Consider the following 26,565-nt stretch of genomic DNA (forward strand, 5'->3'; position numbering starts at 1 on the left):
TGGATATTTCCTTTTTTTAAAAAAAATAATACTTTCATTTTCATCTGAATCATGAGGTATAATTTTACATCTATACTTACATTTTAAATTTCTCTGAAATCTGCATCATCTTCATATGTTTACCTGGATATTTGTATGCAAATATTTCAGTAGGGTTTTGTGTGTTTGTTTCTCCCTTCTTTTCCCAGAGCCTGCTGTCTCCAACTGCGTTCAGCTATGCAAGCCAGTACATTGCCCGCTATGAAGAACAGGGCGTTGGTAAGGGTTCTTCTTATGTGGACACTTCTCTGGGTAGCCCTGGTGCAGTCTGTTTCATTGGCTAATGTAGAAATTGTCTTTATCTTATCTTTTCTCTTTTGTAGGCCTGCAGTGGGATAATATGTATAAATCACCTATGTCTGGAGATGAGACTAATTTTGGCTGGATGTGCTGGTTAATTCTGATAGATTCTTTTATTTATTTCATTCTGGGCTGGTACATTAGGAATGTTTTTCCAGGTAAGTAGTGCATGCAAGAATTTTCACACACACACTCAAACACACACAATTACTAGGGTGCTCATAAGGGCATTATTTGTCTATTAAGTTTGTGTTAGATGGGACAGATTATGGACTGCAGCCTACTGTGTTGTTAACCACAGAGAAGCCACCAAAGACATTCTTTGGTTGGGGCAACCCAGCCAGATATGTGGTGTATTGTTGTTGTTGTTATTGTTAATAATAATAATAATAATAATAATAATAATAATAATAATAATAATAATTCCTAATGAGGGCATCCTCTCCCTTGCACATTTGCAAGTGCTTAACAAATTACATGTGCCCTATATGATTGCACATGCTACCATTCTTTGCTTCTAGGGACTGTGCAGAATGATGTATTTGCATGACAAATGGCCATACAAAGTACTTACAAATGTCATAACCAGAATGGGTATCGCTCATAATTTTCCATATGCAAATTATGGTGAGCTCTCCCACTCTATTTCTAGAGGCAGATGAATTCAGGAATGTATGTGTGTGTTTTAATGTAATTATTTTGGCAGCATAGTAGCATCATTATCATCATTTTATTTGTACGCCGCCTTTCCATAGTTAAAACAATGCTCAAGGCGGCTTACAACATGACAGGGTTTACATAATTACCAACATAACAAAAGTCATAAGCAATAAATAAAACGCATCAAAAAGTACACAACAAAATGGAAAACAACTTCCACATAAATCATAAAATCTAAAACTGAGAATACAGCATTAATATCAGTTGCAATTTAAAATGACATACATAAAAAAAGCAATTTAAAAAACAAAAACAGAGCCCTCTCTGCCCAGATGGAAGGAGGCAGGTGAGGCCCTTCAGGCCCTCAGCAGCAGGCGAGTCCCTCGCTGGGCAGCAGCAAACAGCCACTGTCCTTATAGAGCCCTGTGGCCCTCTATCCATGTGGTCTGGGTACCCTTAGGATACTAACATAATCCTGGGAAATTAGGGAAGAAAACAACAAATTCACTTGATCAGAGGTTGCACAGCACACAAGTGCAATATACTCTGGGGAAATGATGAAATCACATTGAACTCACACTACCACATTCTTTGGGCTTGCAGTCGTATAGACCATGTAAACCTAATTCAGACCGTCACATGCTATAGAGTAACTTTTCCCAACTTCTCAGCCTCTCTCTCTCTTTCTCTCATTTTTTTAACAGGCAAGTATGGTATTGCAGCCCCATGGTATTTTCCACTCCTTCCATCTTACTGGGCAGAGCGCTATGGCTATTTCCCCTTGTGGAGTGAGAAGAGGAAAAACTTTCTTTTCACTAATTTCTTCTTGAGAAAAGAGCCAGCATTCCCTGAAAAGATATGTACGTACTCCAAGTTTTTAGATGTGGTGAATATTTATTTCATAGATTCACTTACTTTAAACCAGGGCACCCAACAAGATGCCCTTGAGATGTTTTTGGACTACATCTCCCATCAGCCCTGCCAGCATGGTCAAGGATGATGGGAGCTGTAGTCCAACAATATCTGGAGGTGCCACTTTGCCTGATCTCGCTTTAATCAAACCATTAGCCTTGTACTGAAATGTAACATAGATATTTGCCAGAGATCAAAGCTGAGCAGTAATCTTGAGACGAGGGGTAAAGTTTAATGTTGTTGCATTTTGACCTGATGCACAGAGAAGGTGGTGAGGCTGGACCATGAACAGCTGCAAGTGAGCAACTTGCTCAACAAAGGCTGAGAGCAAACTGCAGCCTTTCAAGGCTCTCTCTGCAGACTACCTCCTCCAGGCTCCACCTCCTTGTAGAAAACCTTAGAAGCTGGCCTGAAGATGGACACTCCCTTGCTGTTTCATAGTCTCCTTTCTGGTGCTCTCCCAGACTAGTGATACATGGGAAGCACCTGGCTCTTCAGGCTCAGGTGCCTGTGAGTGACCAGGCTCTGGCCCTACAAGCCCTGGGGGTCAGGGGCTTTCCTCTGAGAGCTCCTGTCCAACCGTCTCAGGCCCAAGGATCTCCCTATCTTCAGCAGTCAGCTTTGTGCCCTGAATCTGGCTACACTGCCCCACAACCTCCTACTCCCTCTCCAGAGCACCACTAGAGTCAAGGATGATGACAAAAGGCAACACAATTTAGATTCCTCACCTGACCCTGACTATATTTGGAAATATGTATGCTGTCATGTTTTGCAAACTTAAATATTGGTAGGTTATTTGGATACTCTGCATTGTAAAATCCCAAAGCAAAAATTACCCCCTCAAGCTGATTGTGCAGGGCGTGTGTGTGATGACTGAGAGGTAGGTGAACCAGGGATTGTTTGCCGTTAGATATATACACACAGTATAATTTCCATATTAACCTTCCACCTATTTAAAGACTACCCATCTTGAACCATATATTTCTTTGGCAGGGGAAGACAACCACAACTCACTGCTCTTAAATTTGCTGATAAATCTGCTGTTTCTTTAAAACCCACATTGATGCATTATAGTTTGTTACAAAATGTTGTGGCTGTACAGTCATGTACATCTAATTTTCATAGAAAGAAGTCTTAGTATCCACCCAAACAGCTGTGTTTTCCATTTCTCATTTTGACATGTCAAACATGGGCAGTAGCAGATATCCACAACATACGCCCCTTTCCTCTCCCTAAAACGAAACACAGTTTTGAACTCCCAGCTCCAAAGGCCATCCCGCCAGCATACCTGCCTGTGTGGTACATTTTCATGCCACTTAGCACACTTACCATTTTTTGTGTTTTCTTTTACTGATAGCTGTCCATATAGGTATTCCATATGCAAATTCCCACCATCTGAAGCACAGAGTAAAAGGTTTCTCTGTTCTTGTTGTTTTATAGTTGTTCAAGGTGCTCTGCCTTCTAACCTTGAACCTGAGCCGACTGACCTAAAAGTGGGAGTTTCTCTGTATGGAATAACAAAGGTCTATGGATCCAAAGCGGCTGTCCAGAATCTCAACCTGAATTTTTATGAAGGAAACATAACTTCTTTGCTGGGACACAATGGAGCTGGAAAAACTACCACAATGTAGGTTCTCTTTGAAGAGGAATTGCTTCGAACTGCAAGAAATACCACTTTGTAGCTAGTGAAGATAAATGCCAGAATCAGTAACATCTTTTTATGTTTCAAGACCAGATCAGTTGTTGTCTTTGAAAGCTGCTTTTTTGAAGTTTATGCCATATACTTTCAATGTTCTTTATTTATCTCAGCAGGTTTCCGTCTCCCCTTCCTTCACAAATGAAAGCATATTTCTTATTTTTACTGATTTTTCTGCTGGCTTTTCTGCTCCTAGGCCAACAGAAGTATCAGCAGTAACACATGTGGGTGCTAAAGGTTCCCATTTTGTTGAATTATTGTAGAACTGTGTGCTGCTGCAGCTGGGATTGGTGTTTCTTTTTATGCTCATAGCGGGAGAATGACATGCAGCAACAGCTTGTACTAGTCATCCTCCACACTAACTCAGTGGCTGTCATTTCCCATCAAACTAAGACCGTCTGAATTTGCAGGGTGCAAAAGTCCTTTGGGGTAAATCCAGCAGCTTTTCAGCTTTGCTAGTCTCTAGGAACATCCTGTTCTGTGCATGATATCTCAGTGCGAAGCTCCAGTTTTGCATAAATGTATCTCTGATCAAACAAATAAAATATATTTCAGGATCTGAACTATAGGTTACAGATCAGTCTATTGCGATTGCCTTCTGTCAGCAAAGTGGAGCCTTATGACAGAGAGCTGAAATGAAATTTTGCCACAATAGCTTTCCATATTGACAATTCTGAAATATTTAAATTCTGATTTTTTTAAAATAATCAGTTTGAGAGGGATGCAGACTGCAAAATGTTTTAGTTATCAAAGGAAAACCAAAGTCAATGAAAAACTATGGATCTTGGTTTGGACAATCATCAATAGCTTGCATTGTGCTGATCAAAGGGAGACAGACAGGCATCCATCCTCCTGACTCACAGTGTATATGTAAACTGGTCTTAAAAGGATCGTGGCAGAGTGAGGATGTGACTTCCTTTGCAGTGACATTTCATCATCTAGCAGTGTTTGCAGACATAGTTCTGCTTTAGCGTATATGCCTTACATACATTGTCTTGTTGAAATCCTTATAACAATCCCGCAAGACATGTTATTATTAGTTCCATATTACAGATTCAGGGCTGAAACTGAAAGAGGCAGGTTTTCCTAAGGTTACCTAGGGAGTTCATGGCAGAGGGAAGATTTAAAGGGATTTCCTCATTCATAGCTCAGCCTCATGGCCACCCCAGAGTGTAGTGACTACACTATACTAGCTCTTATAACTTGTGGGATGAAACGCTGGATATTTGTCTCAACTGTTCCTTATTTCCCCTATTTCTAGATCTATTCTGACCGGCTTGTTCCCTGCTTCATCTGGCACTATATTTGTTTATGGTAAAGATATCAGAACAGACCAGGATACAATCAGGAAAAACATGGGAATCTGCATGCAGCACAATGTCTTATTTAGTTACCTAACCACAAAGGAACACCTGCTTTTATATGGCTACATCAAGGTGCCCCACTGGAGTAAGGAGGAGTTACGCGAGGAAGTAGAAAGGTACATCTAAGTAGTTATATGGAGAACAAGTGCGAATTGGGTGGGTTCACATTAAAATGAGATCCAAATAAAATTTCTCCCCCACTTTCCTAGCTGCAGACAATCAAATCCAAATCCAATAATGTTCTTTCTTGGTTTTGCTGCTTTGTTATCACAACATTTATCTCCACACCGATTTTCTGTCTCAAGACTTAGCTGACTTCTGTATCCAAAGTGGCATAAAAAGACTGCATGGAGGAAATGATGTTCCCTAAATTACTAGGAAGTTTTCTGAGCAGGGTATACTTTGGATAAAAAATGTGCTTCTTTCCTTTGGCTGAGTCAGAATAATACTGAAATATTGGTGGTGAAATCAGGGTTTCATGACATTAATCCAAGACAAGCTAATCCCTCTTGCCAAGAACAGTAGCTTTTGCATAGTAGCTTTTCCTCATTATTATTGTCCTTTTTGTTTGGTTTTACAGACCAGTTTTTCTAAGGCTATTTCATGCCACTTTAGAGATATTAATCCACCTTTGCCATCCAATCACAATGAGTTTGTAGTTTCTTTGCGTCACTGGGGGGCTTGGAAGCGGGCCAGAATACATTGTGATTCAGCTCTGAGCCCTTAACCTTGACACACTGGCTAGAAATTCTGAAACATCTTAAAAAGAACGATAAATGAAATCAAGTCCAAGGAGCATGTTAAATCACAGTTTTGGATTATGCCAATTCTAAGACAGCAGTTTTTCATTTGTATTGTTGGTGCTTTGATATATATATAGGTTCCTTTGTTTTAGTTACACACAACGAAACATATTTTACTCTTACCTTTTTCTGGGTGCTATTTTGAAGGACTTTGAAGGAAACTGGATTATACAACCATCGTCACAAGCTGACCGGCTCTTTATCAGGAGGAATGAAAAGAAAGCTATCAATATCCATTGCTCTCCTTGGGGGGTCGAAAGTGGTGATTTTGGATGAGCCAACTACTGGGGTTGATCCATGTTCAAGGAGAGGCATTTGGGAGATTATTTCAAAAAACAGAAAAGGTAATGTGGGCAGAAAAGTTGACAACCTGGCTGTTTAAAGCAAAAGTAGAAGTTAATACTGTCATACACACAATAAAATTGGGGGGGGGGATCAGGGTGAGCTTGCATCATTGTTGAAACTCATGTCTGGAGTGTTAGGTAATCTTATGAAAAAAGTATTCTTTTTAAAAATATGTATTTTATTGGTTTTCTGCAGTAACCTTATAAACATTACAGAAAAACAAAAGAGAGTGCATATTATTGGATTGTTAGCAACAAACATAACAGTAAAATATCTGATTAATTAGTCCTCTGCACAGAGATATATGTGTTATAGGGGGTTTGCAATAACTGCTGACTTACCGATGTGATCAATCAACAAGGGACACGGGCCTAAAAATTTGTCTTTCTTTCCCTGACCATTATTAACTCTGCTGTGTTGGGTCAAGCATTCAGAAAAGTGCCGTTCCCCATACACATGCATGCCAGGATTTTTTCCTGTTTTCCACCTGACAGCTCTCTCCATCCAGGCAGCAACTAAGAGGAGAGAGACAAGAGTTTGAGATGGAACCTCAGAGTTAGAGTTACTCTCAAGTGACAAAAGCGCTAATTTAGGATTCATAATCAGTGACTTGCAGGCCAAAATGGATTGCCCAGAGGATGCCATTTACAATCGCCTGAGCCCCACACAGCCCTATAGAGCCTCAGACGAGGGCCTGCTTTTTAGTCTGAGCAATTCATCTCCTAGAGAGCAGACACTATCACACGAGTCCCTGTTTCCCATTTCCCTGTCACATTTCCTGCTGTCTGCAACACCTCTGCAACATATTGATTGATATATGCTGCCTTTTCTGTATGCTTTTTTCAGGCAGAACAATCATTCTGTCTACCCATCACTTGGATGAGGCAGAGGTATTGAGTGACAGGATTGCATTCTTGGAACACGGTGGGCTCAAGTGCTGTGGGTCCCCATTCTACCTGAAGGAAACTTTTGGCAGTGGATACCACCTGACTCTGACTAAAAGAAAGGTTTGGAAAACACTTGAATGTTGTTATGGGGTGTGAAAATATCTAATATTTTTCAAACCTGAAATTGCCCTGTGTTAAGGAGGAAAGTGAAGAAATGGCATCTAATGAAAATGATTTTTTTAAAAGGTATCCAGTGGCTGTTATGAATCTACAGGAAATGGTAAAATCGAGAGATCAGATTGCATAACAGCTTCTCCCCATGGTGTTTTTACGTTTTGATTAGCTATTTGTATAGAAATGGCCAAGTGCTTGTCCAGTTACACTCCCTTTGAAAATTTAGCTTTTATAGTTTCATTTGGCTGTTTAGAATAATAAAATGTCTCTTCCTGAGTTGCTGGAGGAAGTACATTTTCATGCATGTTTTGAGCGGGCCAGGAAATATAGTGACAAACCACCCCCTTCACCTTTGGCCAGTATATGATGGTTGATTTAAACTCAAAATCAGGGATGCTTGAGGAATTGCATTTTTTGCAAGTCCTGTTATGAACTTGCCTGATCCATAATTCTTTCCATCAGATTTTGCACTCCTCTAAATGTTGCAGCACAGTTCACAGAAATTTAGGGTTACCAAGTGGTGCATTTAAATATGTTTTAAGAGAAATAATTGACTTTAAAATATGTATTTAAATAGGCACTTTGTAATGGTTTCTGATTTGGAAGGAGAACAAAACTGAGTAAAAATCTGCAAAAGTGGCATCACCTGGAAATAGGCAGATTTGACCATGGCTATAGTTGGATGGGGTTTTGTGGATCTTGCCTACATTGCTTTTTTTAAAAAAGAAAGTTGAACTGGAGGAAGTGCAAGTGGATATAAATCCATGTCAGAATCACCATTCCTGAGTTGCTTTTTCACAGTGTATCCTCTCTCTCTGAAAGCATTAAGTAACCTCTACCCTGGATGCGGGTGGCGCTGTGGGTTAAACCACAGAGCCTAGGACTTGCCGATTAGGAGGTTGGCGGTTCGAATCCCAGCGACGGAGTGAGCTCCCGTTGCTCGGTCCCTGCTCCTGCCAACCTAGCAGTTCGAAAGCAAGTCAAAGTGCAAGTAGATAAATAGGTGCCACTCCAGCGGGAAGGTAAACAGCGTTTCCGTGCGCTGCTCTTGTTCGCCAGAAGTGGCTTAGTCATGCTGGCCACATGACCCGGAAGCTGTATGCTGGCTCCCTTGGCCAATAAAGTGAGATGAGCACCGCAACCCCAGAGTCGGTCACAACTGGACCTAATGGTCAGGGGTCCCTTTACCTTTACCCTGGACTACCCTGGATTTTAAACATGTGGAGAAAATAATTTTAAACTTTGCCTAACCTGTAATTTCATTCTGAGATTGATCCAGGGAGTGAGGTGGAAGGTAGTGGAGCAATTCTATTTTAACACATTTGCAGATTTCTTATAGTTAGGGATGTGTTGGACTGGAAAAGAAATAAAGTAGGTATGCGCTACTGTGTCACATTTTGACTGGCCAAAACAAAACTTTTTTTATATAAAGAAAACCACCAAGCAACTGCTGGATTAGGCCAAAGAGGCCTTGTCACCCAGCATCCTGTACTTATGAGAATTCTGGAAGCAGGACTTGCACCCAGCAGCACTCCCCGCTTCGTGGGATTCTCATTAACTGGTATTCCGAGGCATCCTGCCTTCATTGTGGCTAGGAGCCATTACTAGCCTTCTCCTCCATTTCTCTGTCTAATCCCCACTTAAAGCCATCCAAGTTGGTGGCTGACACTATATCTTATGGGAATGAATTCTATAACAGTCTACTGTGTCAAGAAGAACTTTCTTTTGTCTGCCTGGCTGGAATGTGCCAGCTTTCAGCTTCACTAAATGCCCCTGGGTTGTAGTATCTTTGGTATTAATAAAGAAATATGTCTGGAGAACCAAATCCTCACATGCAATTGCTTTAGTGTGCTGTGTTCTCCTCCCCTCTTCCCCTAGAGTCCAACTCTAAACTTCACAGAAGAATGTGATACCTCTGCAGTGACAGCCATGATCCAGTCTCATCTTCCAGAAGCCTATCTCAAGGAAGACATTGGGGGCGAGCTTGTATATGCACTCCCCCCATTTAACAGTAAAGTTTCCTCATCCTACCAGTCTCTCCTGAGAGGTCTGGACAGTGGCTTGAGTGACCTCCATATTGGCTGCTTTGGAATTTCAGACAGCACTGTGGAAGAAGTGAGCATCTAAACACTTTTAAACATCTGATAAGTTTTAAGTATTAAGTATTTATTGCTATTTTATGCTGAAGTTTTATTGATTGTTGTTTTGTTTCAATTTTGTTGGGCGGGGGGCAGTTTAAATCTTGTGAACCACCTGATAATAATTTTACCAAAAGGTTGGATACACATTTATTAAAGAAATAAATCTACTGGGAGCTACAAAGGCGAAGCCAAGGTATTGAACATTTTGCCCTGATTTTCCCTTAAATATATGAACATGCATTCTATTTATTTATTAATGCATACATCAATCTACATAATGGGAGAATAGCAATCAGGTGCAAAGGACTATTTATAGCCATCTCCAAGCTCTACTTTCCAGAGATGGAGCAAAAGATGGTGCAAATTGACTCGGTGACTGGCCAGTGGCAAAGATGCCAGCATGTACAAGCAGCATCTCCATTGGTCAGCAGGGTTTTCTGACCCATGGCAGTGGGTTATTTACTTACGTCCAAGGCTCTTTACTCCAGGGAGGAATAAAAGAAGATGCGGGTGATGAGGAAGATGCCAACTCAAGTCTTACTGTTTCCCCATCTGTTTAGTTTCAGTGGTGATTTAGTGCTAGAAGTTTGTTTAAAGATATGTACATATTGAATTCACAGAAATATTTTTGAATTCACAGAATTATCAGTTGTCGGAAGTGTTAAGTACTGAAGTTCTCACCCTGGGCAGCAGGGGGATACTGTAGATAGTTATGCAAATGAAGGATCGAAAGTGACGTTCAGTGTTTGGATAGTTTTTATGCAAATGAAGGATCGAAAGTGACGTTCAGTGATTGGATAGATTTAGAAAGTTGCTACAGTAACTGTTGTACTGGAGCTCTATATAAGCAGGCTGACTGAGCCCTTCAGTTCAGTTCTGTTCTGCCTCTGAATAAACAAGAGCTGTTGAAGAATCGCTGTGTCATCTGATATGTTCACCCACAACTTAACAGGAAGACTCTGAATGGGCACTGTTCTCTTTTAACCCTTTGTCCAAAAAACTCAACAAAACTCAAAGTCCCTTCCCTTCCCTTCTGTGTGCTCCTTCCCCCCACCTCTACCTGCTTTTAATATTTTGCCTGGGCTGTGGCTTCTTCCCCCTTCTACATCTGTAAGAGGGCTTCACGGAACTGAAATAAAAGTATTTTTGTTTTGCCATTATGCAGGTATTTCTCAATTTGACCAAAGACCTGGCAGAAGATGAACAAGCTGATGTGGAGTTGTCCCAAGAGGCGGCCAGTTGCAATCTGGAGACAGACGATCTCTCCATGAACGCCGATAACTTCACTGAGAGAGATGGTATTTATCCATGATTAGGTCCCTGGCAGCTAAATAATTGTCTACATTGTCAACTTGCATTAGCTAAGGAAGGACTCCTGTTTTGTAGGGCAGGCCCCTCTGGGGGTGGCGTGTGTGCTATAAATATGAGGATTCTCAGGAATACACCTTAGAACACTTGCACCCCCTGCCAACCAAGAACAGTGGATGCAGCTGTCAAATCATTTATCTCATTTCCCCACTTTTCCATGCTTAGGCTCTGTCTCAGCGGCAGAGCACCTGCTTTGCGTGTGGACGCTTCCAGGTTCAAAGCCCAGCATCTGCAGTAAGAACTTGGAAAGACCCTGTCTGCAACCCTGGGCAGCCACTGGCAGTCAATGTAGACAGTGCTGAGATACATGGTTCAATGCTCTGGCATAGTATAAGGCAGCTTCCTATGCTGTTATGAAAAACTTTCAATGGGGAGAGGCTAGAAAAAGACTATGAAATCTTACCCCAGTGTACAGTTTTGCCCAAAAAAGTTTCAGGCTTCTAGCATTCAAGAAAGAGCAGTTGCACTAACTACAATGTAATGCAGGCCTGCAAAACTCAGGAACCACCTCCCACAAATTAATGCAGCTCATCAGCCTCCTAGATCCTTGACCGCTACTCTGTTTAGACAAGCTGACTGGGTGGGTCACAGATCTGCCATAGTAAAGGAACTTTACAGCTCAATTGTAACCACCTTTATTGAGGACTCAATCTCATTTATTTTGGTGGGGTTTTCCAAGTAAATAAGCTTTATATGGATTCACTCTTAAAGGGCACAACAGGCACTTTCACAGTCAACCATTTGGGGAAGGGGTGAGAGTTAAAGTGTCACTTTTGCTTCATTTGTAAACCTAGCAATTCAAGTCCCAACTGGCAACCAGCGTTGCCAGGACCAGAGAGCATCATCCAAAGAAAACCAGAGCTCTGAAGCTGCAAGTTGCTTAAAGAACCTTTTGCTTGTCTGAAAAAGCAGCTTGAATTATAGGCCTAGTTCCAGCTGAGGAGGTAAACCCCTGCCTGGAGTGTACTACTTCAATGTAGGTGGATGCTCACATGACTGAAGATTCCTCCATAAAAACGTTAGATTTCAGAGAAAAGGTCCCTAGCCTACAAATAAAAATGGGCAAATCATGTGAGCCCCCACGTTCGGACAATTACCTCCATGAAAAGAACTAGGGCTTAAATACCTTAGGCGGCTGAGTATCATAATTGACTAGGTAAACCCTATTTTCTGTTGTCTAGTTCGGTACCCTAAAGTTTCTCAAGAGTTTCAAGCAAATAATACAAATACAGCTGTGAGGAGAAAGTAACTTGTGACTCATCACGGCCCCACTGATAACTGACGCTGCTTTCCAGTGATTAATCTTGTTGCATTAAAAATGGGTAAATATGTCGGGTAAAAGAAAATAAGGCTCAAATTGTTCACATGAATTACTGCTATCCACATGGTTGTGCCAGATCAGACATCACTTTTGTCACCCAATTGTATCTATGGAGGAACTCCATGTTCTGAATTGGCCCTATGACTACATGCAAAGGAGCATTTTAAGGTATGAAAATCATGATGCAGTGACATATATGCAGCTTCATGGCTGTTTATCACTCAGGCTGGTTGAGAGCTGAAATGCACTTTCTATGTTTCAGTGTAGATAATCTAATGTGGATATCACCTCAATTAAGATTTGAGAATTTGATTTGACTGCTTTAATTTCTATTCCGCTTAATAGATTTCAAATGTCCCTAAGTGGTGTACAAAAAACTGAAGCAACAACAGGCAACTGAAAGAAAATATTTCAAAAATACACAGTTACATACAAAAATGTTGCATTAATTAAAACAATACAATATACATTTATTTTCCTTCTGACACACCCTTTCTACTATGGCAAATTTTATATCTTTACATACTAAGAGACAATGTTATTGTCTTTTTTTGGAGTCCCATGTATTATCTTGTAGTTGCAGCTTGTTTTGTACAAATTTAAAGTATGGCTTATTGCCGATGGATGTAGTTCATAAAGGCTGAACATTTTACCTAGAAAAAGTAAATATGCCTGCCGTTGTTGTAAAGTCTCTATGTAGATTGGAATCTGAAACTTTGCTTCCGTGTTTTCATAATCCTTCAGCCGTTACTTTGCAATGACCCCAACCCCCTTCTCATTGCATTTGGGAATATTAGTGGGTCCAATGAGTGCTACAATTGCACAATACAGACTGCAATATGTATTTGGGTTGCAACCCCCAGTATCATGTTTTGAACAGCTACAGGATGATCTGGGAGGGAGCGCAGAGCTTTTGGCTTGAGGCTCTTTCTCAGGCCAAGGAAAACGAATTAAGCAGCACTGACCTTTGCTTCTCCTTTCTGGAGTTAGGCATTGAGCCAAACTCCAGGCGAATCTTCCTTGCCTGAGCTGTTTCTAGCCTTTAAATTTTACCTCCCAGCTAATGCCCTCTTCGTGCTTCCTTCCCATATAACTTTGTGACGGCCATATCTCATGAGTTTAGAGACCATAGATCAGTGGCAGAGCACCTCCTGGAACCTCCAGTCAAAAAGGCAAAATCTCCAGTAGCAAATGATGTGCATACCAGAGATCCTGAAGATCCTGACTGTCTGTCAGAGTAGGCAATATTGAACTAAATGAAAAAAACAGCACCAACATGTCTCTATTGCCTCTCATGTCATTCTTGGGAATGGCTGGGTTGCACCTCCTTTGTGATACTGATGGGTCAGGTGACACGCACTGCAGCACCTTTCCACAACTGGTAGGTTTCCTCCAGTCTTGGCTGTGGGTCTAGGGTGAGCGCACCAACTCCTAGGGGCCGAGGCAGTTTTGGCCCCTCCCTCCCAAGTATTTTTTAAAGGAGCTGAGCCCCCTCAATATTCAGGGGGCATTTGGCTCTGCCCCCTAGCTTCAGATGCATGATGTCGTGATGTTGCCCCCTCAATCCATTTAAGAAGATGGCGCCCCTGTTCTAGGGCCAACTTCACACATGTGGAGGAGGTTGAGCAGAGGGTTTGTACAGTCTGGAGCACTGGAGCAGCAGTGTTAGTAAGCCACTTTTTGTTTAATTTTTTTTACTTTGTTTAAATGGTAATTTTTTTGGTACTATTCCATTCCTCCTGCTTTAACCCCAGCGGGAGGACATCAAGCACAGAGACTGCATAAGGATCTTAGACCTTATTTTAAAGATGACTCTTTATCCATGGAACTGAGGAGAGTGTATATGCTCCCCTTCTTTAACCTGTGAAGTCAATTAGGCTGAGAAAGAGTGATGTGCCCAAGGCAATACAGTAAGCTTTATGGGAGAACAGGAATTTGAACACATGTACCCATCCACCCCAGCCTGTCTCCAATACTCTAGCTACCACAACACCTTACAGAGGTGAGCCCTTACTACTTGGAGCTCAGAAGTTTGTAAAAACTTAATGTTCAGGCTAGCTAATTAATGAACAGCAGGAATTAACACAAAGCTGCATTGTCTGATTTGGTGCTGTCTGCACTGGACATTTCACACCCTCTAGTGTGGTGCTTTAGTACAAAACTACTAGTATGGTAAGCAGCACTTAGAAAAAGTTCGTGTGAGGCTTCTACATGCCAGCAGAACTCTTTGCCCTGTCTTGAGTGCACCATCCATGTGCAGCACATAATTCCATGAGGTGGCAATTTGTGCCGCAGGTGTCAGAGTGCCAAGTGAGTGCATTTGAGGCACTTTTTAAAAAATCCTTTAGAGCAGAGCTTTCCAAACTTCATGTTGGTGACACACTTTTTAGACATGCATCATTTTGCAACACAGTAATTCAGTTTTACTAGCAAGCAGGAGGTTAAGCCAACCCCTTTCCAGCCTCGGGAGGAGCACCGGGAGCATTCACGCCTACACACTGCAACCGACACACTTTGTTGCAACACTCTGCTTTAGACAATGAGCTCGGGCTCTTGGCTGGCCATCAAGCTTGTGGCTCCAGCACAGATTTCTCCTAGGAAAGCAGCACTGGTGCAGAAACTACCCCAAATCAAGGATTTTTGATGTAAACTAGTAAAAGAGAAGTAGCATCATTTTAAACCAACCCACGTGTTTTGGTCAGGTAAACTGGGTGAATGCAAGTGTGAGGAGGGAGCAACGCTCAGTACTTATATATCTCGTTCATCCCTTTTTTGCTCAATAGACCAAGCGCTGGTTAAGCCGGTGAAGTCCAACAGCTTTCCTCTCTTGCTGAGGAAGGCCACAGCTTTGCTCATTAAGAGGTTCCATCACACACGCCGCAATGTGAAAGGCTTTATTGCCCAGGTCATCCTTCCTGTGCTCTTTGTGACTGCTGCCATGGGCCTCGGCACCTTGAGAAGTAAGGTGGCGGAATATCCAGCGCTCCACCTCTCCCCAGCCTTGTATGGTTCCTCCAAGCAGACAGACTTCTTTGGGTGAATATCCCTTTTTATGTTATTAAAGCTAGCATTAAGGACCAGGTATAATGGCCAAGATCTGCCATATGGTTAAGTGACTTAGTCTGGGGGCAAAAAACAGTATCATAATGAGGTATACTAGGAAGATGGTTGGTGTTGTCTTGTTGCTGAGCAACAACGTGCAGAGCTCAGTGGAATGGGAGCCCAGCCAACCAGAAGTCTCTTAGTCAGGTCCAATCCTAGGGTCGGGCAAACAGCAATCCACGTGTTCAGATGGTCCAAGGGAATATGTTGATCTTGGGGGTCCAAGGTCAAGGTGAGAAGGCAGCAGCAGCGTTGTTACCAGCACCTGACTGCTGCTGGAAGCTCTGCTTAAGAAGGCTGAAGCCAGCTGGTTTTCATCAGCACCTTCTCCTCTGTGTCCTTGAAGGCTGATCAGCTGCTGATGGAGTCATTCTACCTTCTGCCCCTTCAGGCAAAACTGACTCCTGGCTCATGACAGTTGGAAGAGGGAGTCGACAAAAGGAAGACATTTTATTAAATTCTGTAATCCAGTGTTTTCTAGAGTTGGGAAAGCCTCTGGGATCCTCTTGTGGGACAATTCCTCAGCTTACCAAGTGATGGCCTAAGAGGCTGGGTCAGCAAAGTGCAGGAGCACAGCTGTTGGCTGGTCGGTAGAGTTTTGTGTGTGTATCAGGGCCCTTCAACAACACAACAGAACTCTGCAGACCCAGTAGTCCCACTTCCTCTCACACCTGTTGGTCAGGAACATGAGCTCTCTTTGGTTTCCACAGCCAGGTGTTGGCTTTCAGCTCATGAATTGTCAGAGGCAGCTTTAAAGGCAAAAGAGGCTCTAGGTTGCCAGTCTGACAACCTGCGTGTGTGCACATGTATACGCACACACACACACACTCACTTCAACAATATGATTAGGTCTACTAAGAAATTATGTCTGAATTTTTTTACCTATCAAATAGATTACCCAGAAATCTCTTGACTGACAAATTCCACAGCCTTGAAACATTAAAAGTTTAATTCAGTCGTGCACAAACGCGGAGCATCACAATTATTTTTAAACCTTTTCATATCAGCAGCTCTTTAGTAAACTTTCAATTGCTACTTTATATTCTTCTGGATTTCAAAAGTTTTGGCACAAGGCCGGCAGATAGGAAAACTGCTATCACTGTGCATACACCTTCCTGCCCCCCCCACCTTAAAATGAATTTCTATATCAACACATTCCTTGTGCTGAACTGCTTCTTCAGTTCAAGATGAATTGAATTCTAAGCAGCAGTTTGTGGATTCACCTTCAGGGACTGTTTACAGGGAAACCTTCAGAAGAATGACTCCAGTGCAGAAACTTTTTGGAGTGCTCTCTCATGTCAGAAAAACGTCCCCTCCTGAAAAAGACACATGGGAGCTGGGAAATTTGCTTCTGAGATAAAAGCTGTTGGTTCTTATTTGAAACAGGACTTATGAGTGATACAGGAAAATTTCTTTAGGGTAGATAATTGAAGAATTGCTCACAAGCTGGTTATAGGGTCACAGCGTAAATTTTATATGGCAAACCATTAGTTTTATATGTGTAACTTTGAACCTAGCAAACAAATGTTTGTGCCAAAACTTCGTATCTATTTCATGTTTTATGCAGTGGGATATAAAATAGTGTTTGACTTTGACTATGCTTATTTTATTCAGTTTATATGCTATGTATCAGTTCTGACTCTAATGAAAGTTCAATTAACAATTTTTGTACTTTTTAAAAACCCTAGAAATTATAATGAGACTACTGATGCTCTGGTTGCTTCACTGCTTTCTTTTCCTGGAGCAGATAGCACCTGCGTGAACAAAAGTCATTTGTAAGTAGCAGTTTTCTTCTTTTAAATTCCTAATCAGGGAAGGGAAGTGGCCAAAAATTAAGAGTCATTCATTAAGGGCACCCTTTCACCATCTGCCAAGCTATGATGCTCTTAGAAACAGGTCTCCAGCAACCGTAAGATTGTTAAAGAATGTAGTTTTTAAAATGTTTTGCATTTACGAAGGCTGATATTTAAAGCATATTTACTTGAAAGGTTCTGTTGGTATCCATTCTGTGTTCAGTGCCTAGATGCAAGACAAATGACTTCAACTAAATTTAAACCTTCCTCACAATGCTATTCATATTTACCCAGAAGCAAGTCCACATAATTCAATAAATTTTATGCAACCCAAAGTTATGCATGTTTACATTGAAGTAAGACTTTTTGCATTCAATGTGACTCAGTCTGAAGAAAATAGGCATTGATTACAGCCATGGATTTCCTGTTCAAGGAAGCTCACTAACAGGTAAAAGTGTATGGGGTTGTAGCCTTAGCTGCCCAAGCAATATTCGTACATTGATGGCATGGGCCAAGGTGGGTAGGAGATTCTGTATCACACCTGTCAGGTGCTGGTGGTGGTTGCTCGTGAGTAATCAGGCAGGACTTCGACCTGTCTTTTAAAGGTTTTATTGTGCAAACTATTTATAGTATAGAGCTAAAAGGTTCATGTCCATCTTAGTCACTTGCAGAATTCGGGAGTGGCCCCTTCCAGCTTCTCCCCCAACATAAGAACTTTGACACCCCAAGCCTCCGCCTCCCCTCCTTGCGTTTCACCCCTCTGCGCAAGCTGGGCGACGGAAGTGCGTGTGTCCCTCCTGACCAGCTGGGCTAGGTGAGGCACTTGGGCTCTCAGCAGCATCTTCAAGCCCTCTCCTCACTTGGCTGGCCCCTTCCCTCTCTTCTCCACTGGAGGTGGCCGGGGAACTGCTCCTCAGAAGTTTCTGCGGCTCCCTGTATCCCAACGGCCCCTCTGTCTCGCTCCCCTGTTCCGATGGCAGTCCCCTGACAACACCTATTGAAGCACATGTCTCATCTGTGCTGACTGATCTGTGTGTGGGAAAGCATGATGGGTTTTCATCTTGGGCTTTGGCAGTAGCTTCTGATTATCCCTGAACCAACTTAGCACAATTCTGTTGCTTAGGGAAGTATTTGTGCAGACTGCACATGATTAAGCAAGTATCACAGGATTATCCAATTAATGCTTTACCCATGCAATGCCTCAGGGCAGGCGCTCCCTTATGTTTTCAAGAAAATGTTGTTATTTTAATGTTAATTTCTAAAGTTTCTTGCTAAGGAATTTAAAGCAAGTCTCATTAGACCTTTGCAATCAATATCACAATTCAATGACTGAAAAGAGATTGACAGAGCAATAGGCAGAACCATTAAGGACTAGACAGGCTGAGTGAACTTCGCTCCCCTTGAAGCGAGTGGGATTTGTTGGGGGCTCTCAGGAGAATCAATAAATAAAGGCGATCTCCAGCCAAGTGCCCTGCATTAAATAGGAATCTGCCACCTTCTTACCATGTGTCATCTGCACACCTGCCAACAGGAAATGTCAGTGTTAAATCTGCTTATTTTCAGAGCATGTTTCAAGGAAGATGTGCCTGGAGAGTGGGTGTTCAGTGGGAACCAGAGTGCTCAGTATTCTGCCTGCAACTGCACAGACACCAGACAGGTAACGTTAAATTAAAACTCAATGAGAGGAGATAAATATGAAATAAACATCAGGGACTTGTGGAACTTGTTCAGGAGCAAGTGGCTGACTCCAAAGGTTGCATATTTGAACATGGGCTACATACGTTGGATAAATTGGTGACAGGAGTTACTGTCCACTGTCTGTCACTACCTGGAATTGAAAATAAGGCTGTGCTTTCAGCCTTTTTTTTAGTCAGGAACCAATTATGGTATAAACAGATATACTTCTTTTTATTATATTCCTTCAACTTTCCTCAACCTGGTACCTTCCAGATATTTTAAACTTCAGCTCCCATCAGTCCCAGGCAGCAGAGTTGTAGCCCAAAACATCTGGAGGGCACCAAGTTGGGGAAGGCTGCAGACTCCAAGGTGGCTTGATGTGTTGAATGCTGGACAAACACAGAGCTGGTTCACTCACAAACAAGCTAAAACAGAGTTCATGGATTTAAACTGCTTCATGGTCCAATCCTATGCACATGTATTCAGAATGAATTCCATTAAATTCAGTTGAACTTATTTCAAAATAATGCTGTGTGGGTTTAGAACCTTGGGTTGCAATTCTATGCACAGTTAGGCTGCTTAAATCCCACTTAGGCAAAGCATCACAGCCCGATCCCACTGGTCTCAGTGGGAATTGCTCCATAATACTATGACTGTGATCTTAATCTCATTGGAAGCCCTTTTGTAAAGAAGGGAATTGCATTTGCCTGTGGAAGATATTAAAGCTGAGGGTTGGACTCTAGTGCTTTCAAGGCTTCAACCAAAAGAGGAAAGATATAATTTGACTTCCAAGTGCTTTCTCCTAGACCTAACACTACACTTGGCAGTATATAGTGATATTAGTTGGGCATTCATCTCACCTGTCCTCTCTTTCCAACCTTTTGGCTATCCCTGGGTATACTTAAATCCTATTGTGTGCAAAATTTTGTGTGTGCAATCACTGTGCACATTTTTTTGAACGCTAATAAGGGTGGAGTTGCCATAGTCCTGACAAAAAAAGGAGAAAAGAATCCTATCTCAGAAGCTGCTACTTGCATTTCAAAGGAAGCTCCCGTTGGCAAAAATGCATTTTTGTTGACAGCATACAGACCTGTCCCAAGACATTTTGCTGCCTGAGGCAAAATACAAGGTGCAGGACTTCCGGGTTAGCGCCTCCGGCAATGGTGGAGCTCCTCCGATCGGGAGGAATGGCTCCGTGAAAAACAGGGTCTGACCGCCACGGCGATGGCGGAGACCCTTAGAAATCACAGACAGAAGAAGTCTGTGAACCTGGGATTCGGCTGTCACCTTCTGCGCCCCCCCTACTCACGGGGAGACCCGGTATCAGGAATCTGGAGCGACGTGGGGTGAGAGGTGAGGTGCTTTGAATCGACTGCTTATTTCACGGAGCGAAGCCGCATTGCTGCTGTCGGAGAGCGCTGACTTTTTTCCTGTGGACAATTGGATTTTAAACAACAACTCGTGAGTAGAACGGGAAATTGAGCTTTTAAAGAATTTAATTCGGCACCGAACGGGGAAGGTTCAAACAGGAAGTCCACCTTCCCTTTCTGTAAATAGACTGAAGCAAAGTAGTTGTTAACTAAGGTTTGGAAAATCTTACGTAAAGGATTAAAACTCCACTGATTGAAACTATTAATTTTGACCAAGTGAACTTGCAGGAGAAGGTGAAAAATTAAAAATCGAAGCATCACGTCTCTGAACCTGGGAACGGTTTGCAAAAAGTCCATCGACGGTAAACAGGACAAATTTGACAGCTAACCTTAAAAGAAAGACATTGTTTCTATTGTCCGCTTCTGCACTTAAAAAGAAGAAAAGGTAACTGGAAACTGTTACTAATTTACTTTTGGAATTGTGCTGGAAAGGATTGATACAAATGGAGACTGTCTTCCTCTAGAGGGAGTTTTGGGACATTGTTACAAGAGTGCAGCTGGGAAATTGGTCTTAAGATAAAGACTGTGAGAAACTAGTTCTGACCTTGAACATCTTAAGAATGTCGGCAAAGGAAGAAGTAGCGTCTGTACTGAATAGGACAATCTATCTGTTGGGAAAGCTGCATAAACAGATAGATGTCATGGCTACTAATATTGATATTTTGGGAACAAAAGTGGGCATCAGCATAGAAGTCGACAAGAACCCGGCACAAGAATCTTTCTTAACTGAACAAATCAAAGTTGCTGTTGTTGAGTATAAAGCAAAACAAGGGGGAGCCTTAACCCTAAAGAGGCAAATGGAGGATTACAACTTGAGGCCTTATATGACTGTAATTAGGAGAAGCCAGCTTTTGAAGATGGGTGCCTGGCCTGATCTGGAAAAGGAAAGGTGGAGAGATCCCCTTATGCAGGGATCAAATGACTTTTGGAATATGAATTTGAGCCAGGAGGAGATTGGAGCTTTTGGGGCCTTTGGACTTGGAAGAATTGTGAAACAAGGTTTGGAATACTTTATGGGCCCTAGCTTTAACTATGGAAATCTGGCAGACCTGTCAAGAAGGAATATAAGTATCGTTGGGTTGGAGCTCCCCCGAGATCTGCTTTTTAGCACCAAAGATTATCAAGAAGATCGGCAGAAGGGAAGTGAAGAAGAGTTAAGAGCCTCGAATATAAGATCTCCAGGTTGATGGACGCTGGGAGGTTGATGGAACTGACGGCAGGGGCCGACACCGGGGAGGGGAGACGGTGGAAGAAAATTGGGAATTTAAAGTGTATATATGGAGATTTAAAATTTTTTTTTAATGAGAAATGGAAAAATCGTGGAATGAAATTTTTATGACCCTAGGGGAAATGCCTTAAGAGATTAAGTTCAAATATATTAGTTTTAATGAGAAATAAGATTAAACAAAGTAAAAATGGATGATTAATTGGTGAAAGAAGAGAATGTTAAATTACAGTATATTAAGATAAATTATTAGGATAAAAACAAAGATGAAGGATTTGCTGAAATATCTAACTGAACCAGAATACAAAGAGGGGAGGTGTGAGGAGGTCAAGGAAATAAGCTAAAGAAAGAAAGTTATGTAAAGGTTTGATTTGTTCTTTTTTTTATTGTATGCATTTTTTTTTCTTTTTTGTCTGTTTTCCTTTTTTATCTTTTTTCTTTGATGTGACTTGTTTTTATGTATTGTTTTGTTTTCTTTTTTGGTTTAATTGGGTGTTTTTCTGTTGTTATTTTTTTATTACTCATGTAACCTTTAAAATTTTAATAAAAATCTATTAAAAACAAAAAACAAAATACAAGGTGCCCCCGCCCACCGCACCGTCCATGTCATGCCATATTCAGAAGCTCAGTGGGCCTGCAGATGAACTTTAGTACAACAGTGGTGACTTGAAGAGTACACCCCCCCCCGAGTGCAGCTGGTTAGCTTAGGAGGTGCACGGCAGGTCATGTGACACACACTGCTCCACCCTTCAGCATTTTGCCACCACTTCCCACCCATAGCAGCTGCCTAACTCTGCTTAATGGAACCATGGCAGGGAATGAAAAATGCAAACTTCCCTCTCCCTCACTCACCCCACCCCGCATTTACACAATTAATGCCACTTCCAGTCTGGCCTGCACTGTGCATGTGTGCCTTTGTATGTGTGTCACTGAGTGAAAGGAAGAGTGTAAAGAAGAAATGAATTATGTGCTCCAAATAGACCGTACTTCCTGTGATTGAGAGGGTGCCATATAAACCAAGAATATTGTCTTGTCCTTAAGCCTGGGCTTAACAGGGGCTGTAGCAATGCCATGGTGTGCATATTAGTCTAAGTTTAAGGGCCTTAAATTCAGTGTGTTATGTGAATGGCTTTTGATACCATTGACCATGGTATCCTTCTGGGTTTGGGAGCGGGGGGCACTGTTTGCAGTGGTTCTGCTCCTCCCTCCTGGGCAGTGTCCAGAAAGCAGTGTTGGGGGATGAGTGTTTGGACCCCTGGGCTCTCACTTGTGGGGTGCCTCAGGGATCCATCCTCTCCCCCATGCTTTTCAACATCTATATGAAGCCTCTGGTAGAGATCATCAGGGGATTTGTATGCAAGTATGCTGATGATACCCAGCTCTACCTCTCTTTTAAATCGGAACCATTGAAGGCAGTGAAGGTCCTGTGTGAGTGCCTGGAGGCGGTTGGAGGATGGATGGCGCCTAACAGATTGAGGTTGAATCCTAACAAGACAGAAGTATTGTTTCTGGGGGACAGGGGGCAGGAGGGTGTAGGGGATTTTCTGGTCCTGGATGGGGTAACTGTGCCCCTGAAGGACCAGGTGCATAGCCTGGGAATCACTTTGGACTCACAGCTGTCCATGGAGGCGCAGGTCAATTCTGTGTCCAGGGCAGCTGTCTACCAGCTCCACCTGCTACACAGGCTGAGAACCTACCTGCCTGCAGACTGTCTTGCCAGAGTGGTGCGTGCTCTAGTTATCTCCCGCTTGGACTACTGCAATGCGCTCTATGTGGGGCTACCTTTGAAGGTGACTCAGAAACTACAACTAATCCAGGATGCACAGGCAGATTGGTGACTGGGAGTGGCCACCGAAACTATATAACATTGGTCCTAAAGGATCTTCACTGGCTCTCAGTATGCTTCTGAGCACAATTCATAGTGTTGGTGCTGGCCCAGTGTACTTGAAGCAGCTGAAAAAAATATGCCTAGCTGAAAAAATGGTTTTTTGTACACATTTTATGTATCCATATTTAAATTTAGTTAACATTAAAACAAGAAACATATTTTAAGCTAAATTTTATGATGTCTACTATGAATGACAAGTGATATAGGAACAGTAAAGTGAGTTGTGCATAAGATTTATTTGCTAAAACTATATGATTTTTGGCTAAAAAAGTTAAAAATTTCTGGTTGCTTCCTAGAAATGTCCAAAAGTTGACTTTTCTCCACCTCACAAGAGGACTTTCTTCTCCCGGACTATTTACAACCTTACTGGCCATGATGTTGAGACATACCTTCTAGTGACTACCAAAGACTTTGTGCAGAAGAGGTACATTGTTTATTCTATTAACCCCTCTTTATTTCTTCCGCATTTTATTCTTTCAGTAAACCCTTTTTATTATTCTGTTTCCAGTTGTCAGGTCATTGGAGTTAATTTACAAGTGTGCTGTGTATTTAATTTTGATTAATTTTGAGGCATTTTCCCAGTAGATAGGGGAGGTGTGGGCAATGTGTTTTTGACTACAGTTTCCATCAACCCTGGCCAAAGTAACCAATGTCAAGAGATTATGACGATGACAGCTGAAGTCACCAACATTTGGGAAATTGCTGTGTGGAGTTTCTCTCTATGGTGCCCTGTTCACCTGATTCTACATCCCTGAGCAAATCCAGGTCACATTTCTTAAAGTTCTGGCAAGCCAGAATGTATGAGTGACGTAATGCCACACAGGGTTGAGGGGGATCAGGCTTGCTCTAGAATATTTTAGGATTCTCAACATTCCTATTTTGAAAAGGAGAAAATTGTACAACTACATTTTTTAAAAAACAGGAAAATGCATAAATAATTTTTATTTTATTCAGTAATTTATTATAACGTTTGCAGATACTGGGTTTTGTAAATGTAGAATTGTAAATATTGTGGCTCTGCTTTCACTGTAAGAGATGGTTAAAATCCTGCAAATCTAAAAATAAAAGAACATCACTAACAACCATTTGAAATTGTTATTCTTCATTAAGATTTTAATGTGCTGGCTTGGCATTGCCTTAATGTAAGTACTTATGCAACCAGTGCTGTACATGGTATGACTGGGCTGCTGAGCCTCAGAGTTTCACTCACCTTTAAGGAATGAGGCAATCCTGTCTAGCATGTAATTTATGACTGTTCTGTGTGTTATGTACTGAAGTTCTCACCCTGGGCCAGCAGGGGGATACTGTAGATAGTTTTCACTCAGGTCCACATATGCAAATAAGGGATCAAAAGTGACGTTCAGTGATTGGATAGTTACAGAAAATAGTTACTGTTGCGTTCTAGTGGAGCTCTATATAAGCAGGCTGGCTGAACCCTTCAGTTCAGTTCTGTTCTGGCCTTTGAATAAACAAGAGCTGTTTGAAGAATCACTGTGTCGTCTGATATGCTCACCCACAACTTAACACTGTGTATTTCCTGAGGTGTATTTATTTTCCCCTCTAGGTATGGTGGTTGGAGTTTTGGACTGCCTTTGACTAATGACCTGAAGTTTGATATAACTCCAGTGCCTGCTAACAGGACAATAACTAAGGTAACCTGCAGTTGTGGAATGAAATATGGAATGAAAATCTAGAAAAGCAGTTTATTGCATTCAGTTTAAAATAGGTACATAAAAACTAACCTGGTTAAAACTGGCTAAAATAATTACATGACAAAATTGGAACATTGGGCTATATTCAACTAAGTGATTGTCAGAGTCGATTCTTTGAAATTATTGAACATAACAAAGTTAGGTCCATTAGTTTCAATAAGTCTCCTCTGAGTAAAGTTCAGTGGTCTGCCACCACCCAAATAACAGGGATTACAGTGTTTATGACAGATTATTATTAGGTTCAGTAGGGATTTCATCTGTTACATATTTGAGGTGTTTAATTAAAATGTCTTACCTGTGCCCTCAACAAATATTATTTATTATATTTGTTAATTAATAAAATAAAATAAAAATTATTAGATATAAGATCTTTTCTGGATGGCTTACAAATACGTTGGGATGCTGGTGCCATGGGACTGGCTGTGGTGGAAGTATGTGTCACTGTTGCATGGGACTCGTTCACCCAGTTGGCTTGTTCTGGTGGAACAGTCTCTTGTATCAGTCATTTTTTCTTGTATCAATAACATTTTTATTATAACAAATAAAAATCATTGTGTAAATGCTGCTGCTGCTGCTGCCTGCAGCAAAAGAAACATAGGAGGGGAAAAGCCTGTCAAGATACTTGAAATAGTTCCATAAAAAAGACATTTCATGTTTATTGTCTTTTTGTGCTCTTGAGTGAATCTTTGAAAGAGCCTCCCCAGACCCCCATCTTATAGCAGTCCTGGGTTATGGCTCTTCCTGATTCTAGATCATTTGACATCTTCAGGACTTGAGACCTGGGTTTCCTGAGGCAGGAATCTGAAAAGTCTGAGAGCACAGTCCAGTGGGCTTATAGCTATGTCTGCCCCTTGTTAGCACCGTATATTGAAGGAGGGAATGTGACTGGAATAAGTATCGGGACTCTGCTAAATTGGAGGTCTTTTTCAGTCTAATCCCATGAATGTTACTCAGTCAAAACTGAGTCGCACTGACGTCAGTGGCATTCATTCCTAAGAAAGTGTTGTAAAATTACAGGCCCAGGCACATTTATAGCTCATTTTCTCTCCTCCAAGGAACTCAAAGCACCAATATTATTTTTATTTTTACAGCAAGCCTAAGAGAAAGTTTAGACTGAGAATGAGTGCCTTTCTCAAGACCACCTAGTGGTCCTCCGAGGTGAGGGCGGTGCTCTGCTGTTGTTCAGTTACTGGAGGGACTAGGAAAATATCTAGGCTGCTTTCTGTACTACCATGTTAAAAAAATTACCCACAGTTCAGAACATCACTCAAGGTCAATCTTTGAGGCACTTCTGAGTAGTGACTGTGAGGATAATACAGGAAAGTGCAGAAAGGCAGTTCATGGAAGAGATTAGAGTTCATGAATTGAATTCAGGGGTACAGCCTGTGAGAGAAATATCATAAATCCCTCAACAACAACAACAAAAGACACACAGAGAGAGACACACACCTGAGAAGCTGGTTTGGTGGCATCCTGGCACTGAAATACATAGCTTTCAATGTTTCCCTTTTTTAAAGGGAAATTCCCTTATTCCGAATAGGATTCCTCGCAAGAAAAGGGAAAAGTTGACAGCGATGCTGAAATACGTGTTACTGGAAACTACCATTCACAAGTGCACCTTGTCTGGGTGTATTGGGCAGGGAGAAGAAGACACATAGGCCATATGCATAGTGGGTGAAGAACCATTTCTTATTAAAAGCAAAAATTAAAATTAAAAAATGACTCTTC

The 26,565-nt window shown here is 41.7% G+C and overlaps 1 protein-coding gene and 1 long non-coding RNA gene across 2 annotated transcripts in view; one reads left to right on the top strand and one right to left on the bottom strand.

Annotated features, from left to right (window-relative positions):
• LOC307220191 overlaps window positions 1–26,565 on the bottom strand; it is a 203,519-nt gene that overhangs the window by 127,663 nt on the left and 49,291 nt on the right. The window lies entirely within an intron of this gene.
• ABCA12 (ATP binding cassette subfamily A member 12) overlaps window positions 1–26,565 on the top strand; it is a 122,173-nt gene that overhangs the window by 67,852 nt on the left and 27,756 nt on the right. The window contains exons 26-39 of the mRNA XM_079974801.1: window positions 189–258; window positions 363–497; window positions 1,704–1,859; window positions 3,352–3,538; window positions 4,869–5,087; window positions 5,922–6,118; window positions 6,966–7,126; window positions 9,059–9,295; window positions 10,487–10,619; window positions 14,794–15,046; window positions 16,801–16,887; window positions 18,469–18,562; window positions 23,422–23,549; window positions 24,690–24,777. Of these exons, the coding sequence (XP_079830927.1) occupies window positions 189–258; window positions 363–497; window positions 1,704–1,859; window positions 3,352–3,538; window positions 4,869–5,087; window positions 5,922–6,118; window positions 6,966–7,126; window positions 9,059–9,295; window positions 10,487–10,619; window positions 14,794–15,046; window positions 16,801–16,887; window positions 18,469–18,562; window positions 23,422–23,549; window positions 24,690–24,777 (2,145 nt within the window). The remainder of the gene's footprint in view (window positions 1–188; window positions 259–362; window positions 498–1,703; window positions 1,860–3,351; window positions 3,539–4,868; window positions 5,088–5,921; window positions 6,119–6,965; window positions 7,127–9,058; window positions 9,296–10,486; window positions 10,620–14,793; window positions 15,047–16,800; window positions 16,888–18,468; window positions 18,563–23,421; window positions 23,550–24,689; window positions 24,778–26,565) is intronic.

The sequence above is a fragment of the Podarcis cretensis genome, assembly GCF_951804945.1.
Source record: "Podarcis cretensis genome assembly, chromosome: 1".
NCBI lineage: Eukaryota > Metazoa > Chordata > Lepidosauria > Squamata > Lacertidae > Podarcis > Podarcis cretensis.